Genomic DNA, 10,776 nt, shown 5'->3' on the forward strand with positions numbered 1-10,776 from the left:
GTCTTTGCATGACAGCTCTTGGCAGCAGAGGTTGGTACTGTATCGTAGTAAGTCACTGAAATTCTGCCTGACATTTCTTTCTCAGCACTAAACAGGCTAATCTTGTTTCTCAACTCTTTATCCGTCCATTATTCTGTGTACAGTCCTTATTTGTAGACCAGGTTTAATTAGCTATAAAAAAAAACCACAACAAAATTAAAGTAAAACAATATGTTATTATAAATCAAGCTTCTTTTTTTGTTACTGTAAACAATCTTTCAAGATGTCAGGTATTGCTATACACAAAATCACAGATTTGCACACTATGTATAGATTGTCAAAACAGATATTAAAATATAAAAAAACAAAAGCCTTTGTAACAGTCATGTATTTTTTTTTTTTGGAGGATGTTTCACCACCCTCTGAGGAATGTCACTTTATTTAGCTTTGCCAGCTTTTGAATCAGATCATATTCATGTCTGCCAGAATGTACTCCAGTCTTTAAGTTTTTGATCTTAAGTTCTTCCCAGTAGTGATTCCAGTTTCCATTTTTGTCAGCTCCAAATCCAAAAATCTTCAACTGGGAAAGCAAAAATAAAAGTAGTCAGTATGCGGCAAGTAATTGAAGAAGAAGAAGATCTTTATTTATATAGCGCCTTTCACAGACATATAGTCACAAAGCGCTTTACATGAGACAATTGTACATTCACTCCATACTCAGTGGTGGAAAGTTACGTTGGTAGCTTCAGTTTCCCCTGTGGGAGACTGTCAGAGGCGCTTTCACGACTACACACGTCTGCGCCAACGGACCCTCTGACCACCACTACTTTCACTCACACATCATTCATCCTGGCCTATTGTGCATGTTTTTAGTGGTAGGGGAAACCGGAGTGCCCGGAGGAAACCTATGCAGACACGGGGAGAACATGCAAACTCCACACAGAAAGGCCCCGTCCCTGGTTGGAATCGAACCCGGACCTTCTAGCTGTGAAGCGAGAGCACTAACCGCTGTGCTACCGTGCCCCCTAATTGAAGTGTACCTGAGCAGACCAACATGTCATGGTTGTGGTGGAACGAAGAAAGTAAAAACCCAAAGTGCAGGACTGCAACAAAACTGGTGACGTTTAATGGATGAAAACCAAAATAACAAAATCCAGAGACAAAACTAAAACAGACCGGGGCTGACATAGACAATGACGCGACAAAGGACAAGGGAAACACAGGGGTATAAATACAAGAGGAAACGGGGCACAGGTGAAACACATCAGGGCGGGGCAGGCAGGTAATGAGGGAAGTAAAGCAAAATCACAAGGACAGAACACATGTCAAAATAAAACACAGGACAAGACCAAAGACAAAACATACCAAAACAGAGGAACAAAAGACAAATCATGACAGTACCCCCCCACCAAGGGACGGCTCCCAGACGTCCCATGGCCTACTGAGGGCCATGGCGGTTGAGGCAGGTCTGTAGGACATCAGGCATGTAGCAGGGACAGGAACAAAAAGAGCCCACTCCAGACAGAGGTCTCAGTCTGACGGGGGCCCCAGGACAAAAGGAACCCACCCCGAACGGAAACTGGTGTCCAGCGGTGGTTCCAGGACAGAAGGGGCCCATCGAGAACGGAGGTCGGTGTCCGGCAGTGGTGCAGGGATGGATGGCGCCCACCCCAGACGGAGAGTGTTGTCTGGCGGTGGTTCGGGGATAGGTGCAGGCACTGGAGGCAGCTGAGAGACAATGGGTGACGTAGAGGGATAGGAGCAGGAAGGGCCCACCCAGGACGAAGAACAATGTCCTGCAGTGGACCTAGGACACGGACAGGAGGCCACCCCAGACCGAGGTTCCAGTTCGATGGTGGCCCCAGGACAAGAAGAGCCCACCCTGGACGGAGAACAATGTCCAGCGGTGGCTCAGGAACAGAAGGGGCCCACCTCGAACGAAGGAAGGAGTCTGGCGGTGGCTCAGGGCAGGAACGAGGGGAACGGGGTCCTCAGCTGCCAAAGGGCAGTCCGCTGGGTGTGGAAGTGGTCGCGTCATTCTGTCATGGTTGTGGTGGAACGAAGAAAGTAAAAACCCAAAGTGCAGGACTGCAACAAAACTGGTGACATTTAATGGATGAAAACCAAAATAACAAAATCCAGAGACAAAACTAAAACAGACCGGGGCTGACATAGACAATGACGCGACAAAGGACAAGGGAAACACAGGGGTATAAATACAAGAGGAAACGGGGCACAGGTGAAACACATCAGGGCGGGGCAGGCAGGTAACGAGGGAAGTAAAGCAAAATCACAAGGACAGAACACATGTCAAAATAAAACACAGGACAAGACCAAAGACAAAACATACCAAAACAGAGGAACAAAAGACAAATCATGACACAACAGTCTTCTTTGCTCCTTTTGCATCACTAAACAGCATCGTCACCACAGAACAATTATCTAACCGCAACTTCCTGAGCACTTTAATATTTAATTTTCTAAATGGAGTTGGAATTGGACACAATGATGCCGTACACTCAGTGCATTTTTCCTGGGGTTCACTGATTGAAGCATCAGGCCTCCGCAACCACCACCTATCACTCACTGGCACGCCACATTCAGGAACACAAGGATGGTAAACACAGGTCTGAGCTGGATTCTAAATGCCAGCTTTTTGAATCTGTGTGGACAAATACTGTAACCACAAAGTCACTGTCGTGCCAAGCTTGCAGTATCTAGCGTCAACCCTGATGCCAACCAGCCCCCGACAAAATTGGCGACAAACCAAGGCCCTAACATAGACAATAGCTCACCTCGTCACAAATGTGCATGGCGAGAACCAGGGTCATGAAGCCTGTGGAAGGGTATCTTCCTACACTGAAAAGCCACGATGTGTGGACATACTTCATGAATACAGGATTGACAATCATCACCTGCAATCAGGAAGACACTTATGAAGAAAAAAGAACTGAAACATCATTTTAGTTGTCAATGGAGGTCAATAATCATCAGTACTTACCAGATTCTTGTTAGCCTTAATTTTTGGTATTATTGGTGCGTATGATCTGGGAAGGAAAGGCATAAATTGTTGATTGTATATTCTCATTCGTATAGAATATTTTTTATTTACTCATATGATGCTATTATTTTAACTTAAAACTCTTTAAAGGGGCGGTATTGTGCAAAATCGACTTTTTCAAGCTTTACATCATGTTATTATGTCATTCCCTCATTAAAAACATGCCTGAAGTGTTGCCTTGGCACATTCACGTATTTTTGAGTAATCTGTAAAAACTCTGATGGCAGCCATCTTAGGGATAGGTTTGCCTGAGTCCTCCTAGGAACGCCCCCACCTCCTGGAGACGCCTCCGAGCTTTTGTCACCAGCCGAGGAACCAACCACTGCTCCTCAGCAGAATCCCCTCCCCATTGATGCCACAGACAGCGTGTGGAGGGGGCGTGTCTGAAAGAGTCTGAGGTTCTTAAAGAGACAGAGGCCTATTTCAAAACATTTGCTACAGCCATTTTGAGAGAGCAATTTTATACAAGGCAAATATTCTAATTTACTGCATTTACAGACCAACAGAAGGTTTGGTCATCATTGTAGTGTGCTATAGACTGGTGCTATGTGATTGAAAAAAGCATAATACCCCCTCTTTAACAATGAACTGGTATGCATTTAGTAAATGCTTGTTGCGCTTCTATTGAGGATATTATACTGCTTTGGGAGGGGCAGATAATTGTGCATTTATTATGTTACAGGTTTAATTTTACAAAATCTATACAAATTTGTAGTATGTATACACTTTTTTTCAAATGAAAACTCCCTGACCAACTGTATGTATTAGAAATGGCTTACTGTCCACGGAAACCAGTGGTGAAGGCCTCGGTTATCCACTGAAGGTCCAGGATCTTAAAAGGGAACAGGACCAGGTGAGTATTATTATCCAGGTCGATGGCACTCTCTGGGTACATGACACGATGAGTTGTCTTTGTCCCCACGTCCTCCTCATAGCCAGTAGTCATAGCCTTATTCATTCTATGACAAAATGGTAAAATAGTAACTTTTGACTTGCACTCTTTCAAATGTAGCTATATGAAATGTACCTTATAACAATATCATGGGCATCTATTTGACTTCCATACTTGGATCCCTTCAGATTTCCTGAGTTGCCCACGACAGCGCACGTCCGACAGCGGTCCAGACGGGGTCCAGTTATATATGGCTTGGATGGAAACGTTGTGAAAACACGCTTCTTTGCTTCCATGAATTGTTTTAAATCACCGTTTTCACGCTGCAATGTCTAGTGAACAGAATAAAACAGTCTCTTAAAGTCTCAAAAATACGATAGGTAGAGCTTATTAAAATAGAAATAGCTTTTGTGAATGAAGCCACATTCACCTTCCACCATTTGAATTCCTCTTTAGTGATATCCTCCAGCGGGGTTAAAAAAGGATTGACTGTTCTGTTATATCGCTTCATAAAAAATACGTTGAAATCTGAAATGCACGTAGCACAACTGCAAGATTTGATTTTTGACCATGTCTCAGTCCATTTGTCCATTTCAGGTTCTTCTAGTGCCTCAAAGGAAAGGCATGAGGCAAATCTCCAGATAGCTGCAAAGCAAGCAGCGCTGACAATCAACACGACAAGCTTAGCTCTGGTATTCAACTTCTTCCCCCACATGAACATCTGTAAGACACATTGACCAACACAGTCATCATAAAACATTAGTTTATAAATACAATGCAAGACTGGTTTGTTTTGTCCCCAATAATAAAAGTATGTAAAGATAAAACATGTTAAAAAAAAAATTTACAAGAAATTTCCTACTTCAATTCAATTGGCTTGATTGTCAATTCTTTCAAATGTAAACCACAAGAAATAAATCTAAATGTTGATATTCTCAAACCCTTGGTGCAAAGTACAGCTGTTGACACTACATACAGAGCAATAACCAATACACAATAGGGGCTAGCAGAGCAAGGTAAGGGGAAAGTGCAGTTTCCTGACTGACAGGAAGGAACACAAGGCCCGAGAGATGATTGTAGAGCATGAATTTCACTTGTCCAGCAGAGGGCACTGACATAATATGAGATCAGGATATAAACAGCACGTTATAGCCATGTGGTAAATGGTCAGTCTGTCCCCAGGGTGGCTGTGGCTACACTAGTAACTTACCGCCATCGAGTGTGGAGTGAGTGAATAATGACTTTATGTAGATGTGATAAAGCGCAATAAGTGTAAGCCGTTGTTATTTATTAGGCCACAGTTCGAATCAATATATGCGGCCCGCCTATGGATGAACCTAGCCTGGTCTTACCATGCCCTCGTACTCATTTCATACAGAGGGTCTGGATCTTCACAATTGAGCTCCGTTTTCAGGTTGGGAGGGGTGAACTCCTTCTAAAGTTTGAAACGATTGGATTTGATTTCACCCAATTTTATGTAATGCTGTCCTTCAGTCAGTTGGACCTGTCACCTGAAAGAGGCGGTGCGATGGGTGTGGTACTTCCCTTTGAGATAATCCTGTCTGCTTTACCACACAAGGGCAGGCTTACAGACACACACATTCTACAGAGAAGAGCGAGTTCAACTTCATATCAAAAGAGTGGCCTCTACAACTCTTCACTCTGCTTGTTTTTATTGGAATCTGGACATGTTACACTGCCTCAGAGCCTTGCCCTTTATGTCACCTCATACCACAGGCACTTTACACCATGTTCCTTCAAATATACACATCTTAACATTATAACCTCAAGAAGAACAGACTATTCATATACTGTAAACAAAATCTCATAAGCGTCCATTTAAAGTACTTGCCATGGTCCGGATAGATAAGCTCTGTCGACTTCCCCCCTGGTGGTTCTACAAAGGAATAAAGATAATGTTAGCATTGTCGCAGCATGGAAACAGAAGCCAAATGTGTCATTGATAGGTTTAGGCAGGGATTTCGCTTTGAAGGTCACTTTGTTTTTAAATGAAAATGGTGTAATTGAATATTTTTGCATATTGTGCTGTAAATGATTCCTTGGCATGAAGTATCATTTTATCATTTTATTGTTTATCATTTTATTGTTTGTTGTTCATCAATTTTATTATTGACCTATTATTCAGTCTTTACCTGCATTCAGTCAGATGATTTTCCATATAGCCAGCGTCAAAGTGCATACAGATTAGGGTGTCCCAAAAATGTGGAAAATGTCAGTGCAGTCCCCCTAAAAAGTTTCACTATGGCACCATGACACTACTCAAAAAAATTCTGCTCATTTTGATAACATTTAGAGGTCCCCCAAGGTCATTGAAGTCTTTTAAATGACAACGCAAGTGTTTTTCAAAATAGTCTCACAGCTCTTAGTACTTTTACTCTGCTCAAAAGCCTCACAATAAACCCAATAGTCCACTTAAGCTGAACTACTACATGTTTGTTTTACCTGTAAAACAAACCGTTTCTCCTCTTCATTATTCGTGATGCTTGCGTTGCAATTATTAAATTCTTGATTCCTGTTTCCTTCTGTTTCTGTTGGTCTTTGCCATTACTCCACTAACTGACCATGATGAGAGTAGAGGTCTTTGATCTTTTTGATAATGTCCGGCTTGTGTCGCACCGGTATGCGTGACTTGATCCAGAAAGGAATCAGCAGGTCTTGCACTTTCATTCATTTTGCGATGCTAATGTACAAAGTTTTTCATAACTTCTCGACCGTTTATTGTTTCGCGGATGACCGATCAACCGGACTTTATCTGTACTTCGAGTTCGAGGTGATGCTTAATTGATGTGGTCATGTTGCTGCAAACAAACATAAATGTTAGACACATTATACTGTGCACAGTGAGCAAACTTGTTTACTGTTTAGGATAAATTTGTCTGGTTTTCAAGCTAGTTGAAGGCCTAAACAGTAAACCCTAGCAAAAAGCTATTCCTGAATAATTATTAAAAATTAACTTCTTAACCCCACCTGAACCAAGCACATTTACTCTAGTTTGGCTTCACCCACATCTTAAAGCTTCTTGAAAGACAAAACAGCGAAGCAAAGCAACAAAAGAGCAACAAAAAAGTGACAAAGAGCAAAAGCAAAAATGTGCTGGAAACGCAACTATAACACAATAAAAAAGCACAAAAAAAGCAATGAAGAAAGACCCCACTCGGTCAGCGGGTGAGCACTACAGACTTCAAATTTTCCAGTCTCGGACTTAACAATCAATACTTTAAAGGTTTTTTAAGAGGGATAGTTGAATATCTAATTCCAAGCCTGATTTATTCAGCTTTAAACCCAAAAAAAACAAGGTGGAATTTGAGTTTTTATAGGTTTTTTCACTTATGATTAGTTTATTGAAAAACTAAACAGTATATACAATTGTGAGCTGCCCCATGGAAAAAATTATATGAGCTGAAAAATGAGCATCATGGAGTCATAGTGAAACTTTATGGGAGGACTGCATTGCAATATTACAATTTTAAAATGTTCACTGTATAGCCTGGGACACCCTAATAGATAGATAATCTCATTACAGACTCATGGTCCAGATCAAAACACAAAACAAACAATAAAAACCTCTAAACTTTCAAGAGGCAGTCATACCCATGTTTCCACAGCTGCGAGGTGTAACGTACAACACTGCACACAACATTCGACAACATGTTTAATCATTCAGGCGACATATGAATTTACATATCAGATTTCTCAAGACAGCTCGCAAAGTGTTCACTCGATTTGACACAAAGAGTTCACTGGCACTTGTTCATCAGGGCTTATTTAGTAAATGTATCATTGTATGCAACTGTAAGTTTCTGGATACTGGACTTTTTTATAATTCACCCACAGATGGGCAATAGCTTTGAAACAGAGCTAATTTCATCTGTACAGAGCAGGAGGAGAATTTCCATGACAGAATGTCATCCGGCACTGGCGATACATGTCCTCATCATGGGATTAAACGACCAGTTATGATGTGGCCGAGGTACTTGACAACATCACACACATTCAAGATGTTCCCCGAGAGCTTACAGTCAGGAAACTTCAATGATCTGTTCTCCTTTGTCCGACAGACCCTAATTACACTTTTGTGGAGTTGTATTTCACATCCTGCAGTTCCCCCGCACACAGAGCACACATTAAACAACTGCTGGAAACCGGCTGAACGAGGGCTAACACCACTAGGTCGTCCGCATACATTAAGTGATTGATTAAGGCATCTCCAAACACACAACCAGTTTTTCACATATCCAACTGTTTGGACCGGCTATTGATGTAAAGTTAAAGAGCACAGGGAAACAAACTGCCTTGTCTCACACCGTTATGAATCTGAAATGGATCACACACATAACTGTCCCATTTGACCTGCATGGTCTGACGGGCAAACCAGTAACAAAGACATCAAATGAGAGATTTAGGCACAGCTGCTTGACACCATTTCTTAAACTATTTCCTGTGATTCACAAGATCAAGATGAATTAGAGGGCATCTAAAAAACACATAAAAACAGTGACATTTTTACTGTGTATACTTACACAATAATTATTTTAGAGAAAAACACACATATCAGTTCCATGATTTGCTTTAAAGCAAAATTGATTGTAGCAGCGATCAATGTAACATGTAAAAAGACAGGTTTTAATGCTTTTGAAAATATGACTTATTTAGATGGATAACATCTGTTGTGAGTAAGAACAATCACTTTATTTCAGTGAAGCAGCAGTTTTAATGAAGAAATGTTGGGAAGAAAAGTTATTTTTATTTGAATTTTGGAGCTACTGACAGGAAGTGACATAGATAGAGGCAAACATGGTTGTTTGTCTCTGTCACTCCCTGTCAGTCCAATGAAGAAGTGAAGCTATAAACGTCACAGAAATGGTCAAACTAAAAAACTGGATACAAATTTGATTAAAATCCTAAACGTTAACTATGTTTTAGCAAATAATGCTAATGATGCTCTTTAAATGGAAGAACAGCACAACAGTGCTCACGGTATCCAGTTACAGAGGGGAAGCTAGTTTGTTCCCCATCTGTTTTGTTTACGCTTTTAATAGGAGGACTTAAAGACACATTTACAACAATGTAAACGCACCGTCTGATCCTCTAGTCAACTGTTTCTTTATTTTTTATGTAGGCCTATATTTTACACATAAAATTAATATTCAATTTCTTGTGATTTATATTCTACCAGCAATTTTCCAAAGATCCAAAGATTTCAAAAGATCACAAAGCAATATTTTTAAATAATCAAGATATATGTCTCAGAAGATGGTATAGTTGTAGCCATTAGGGTCATTTAAGAATGCACTGGTAAAAACAAAGGCTGGATAGCTATAGTCTGAGAGGAGGCGCGTTTAATTTGCTAAATTTAAAAAGAAAAGAAAAAGAAAAAGAAAAAGAAGAAAAAAAAGAAAAAAAAGAAAAGAAAGAAAAAAAAAAAAAAAGAAAAAAAAAGAAAAGACAAGAAAAAAAGAAAAGAAAAGAAAAGAAAAGAAAAGAAAAGAAAAGAAAAGAAACAAAAAAAGAAAGAAAACAAAACAAAAACAAAGACAAAAAACAACAACTTTTGTTACCTGAACGAGTTCTTCTTTCCGATAAGGCGTCGCTCAAATCTAACCTGGTCTACACGTTTCCAGTCGGCTGAACGTTTGTGGGGCGACTGAAACTGGGTGGTGACTGTGGTGTGTGCTCTGCTCTGGTGACATGTCCATCGCTGGAGTCACAGCCATGGTTGCACGGATTCCTGAAACCACGAGGAGCATCTGCAGCCTGCATCTTTCCAAAATACTCATCCATCCACACAAAATAACTAGAGCGTCACCATAAGCCTGCTTTCACCGTCCCGCTACGAGTAATAATCCGCAGTTGTGTAAAAGTACAACTCTGTGCACATTATCGAACAAGGCATATTTTAATGATGTGGACGGACACATCTTCCATCTCCCGCTCTGAGCCTGAGCCGAGACACCGCTGCCCTTTCAAACTAAAAGCACTGTCTCCGGACAGCGGTGGCCCGAGTGCTGTTGGATGCTCTGATTTTAGCTCACGTCCGACAGTTGTGTTATCTTATTATATATCCTATATCTAGTATTTTACTGGTGTATAAAAATAGAAAACTCTTAACAACAAAACCAGGCATGATGGATGGACTTATCCCATTGTTCTATGATGACATAGGCGATCCTTATGGCAGAAGGTGAACAAGAGGTTTAATGCCAGCAGGGGGCAGCAAGAGATAGCCTATGTAGCAGCTGTATTATTATTATTATTATTATTATTATTATTATTATTATTATTATTATTATTATTATTATTATTATTATTATTATTATTATTATTATTATTATTATTATTATTATAGTATTATTAGTATTAGTATGTATTTATTTATTTATTTATTGTTACAAATAAACAATATGTTGTTTTTTAGAAAATGTACATATTTTGAGCCTATAATGTGTAATGAAGCAACTGTAGCCTATTTGTTTTAAAAGTGTAGGCCATTGTAGTAATGAAAAATTATGAATAGCCTATTGTAAAGGAAAGGACTTTATTTGCATAAAGCCTTTCACACACATGGTCACAAAGCGCTTTGGTGGTAACACCACATCTGCCCTGGGCCAGACTGACAGAAGCCAGGCTGCCAATCTCCAGTTCACTTTCTTTCACCTGATATTTCTGTCCCCTATTTGTTTAACCGCATGCATGATGTAATGTGATTATGGGGGGGGGGGGGGGGGGGGGGGGGGGGGGGGGGGGGGCAGGACCCAGTTTTTCCTATTAACAGCATTACACTTTCACAAGTCGTAGCTAAAAAGAAAATGTATGGATTAGAAAA

The 10,776-nt window shown here is 40.4% G+C and overlaps 1 protein-coding gene across 1 annotated transcript; it reads right to left on the reverse strand.

The window, feature by feature from the left end:
* Positions 1 to 314: 314 nt before the first annotated feature.
* Positions 315 to 9,826, reverse strand: LOC306974028 (CMP-N-acetylneuraminate-beta-galactosamide-alpha-2,3-sialyltransferase 1-like). Its single transcript, XM_079571135.1, has 7 exons — positions 9,512 to 9,826; positions 4,363 to 4,653; positions 4,068 to 4,264; positions 3,820 to 3,999; positions 2,981 to 3,026; positions 2,775 to 2,894; positions 315 to 559 (listed from the first exon to the last, which is right to left on the reverse strand). Exons 2-7 carry the CDS (start codon positions 4,651 to 4,653, stop codon positions 392 to 394), a joined length of 1,002 nt encoding a protein of 333 aa, XP_079427261.1. The 5' UTR covers positions 9,512 to 9,826; the 3' UTR covers positions 315 to 391.
* Positions 9,827 to 10,776: the final 950 nt, after the last annotated feature.

The sequence above is a fragment of the Gobius niger genome, assembly GCF_951799975.1.
Source record: "Gobius niger genome assembly, chromosome: 14".
Taxonomy (NCBI): Eukaryota; Metazoa; Chordata; class Actinopteri; order Gobiiformes; family Gobiidae; genus Gobius; species Gobius niger.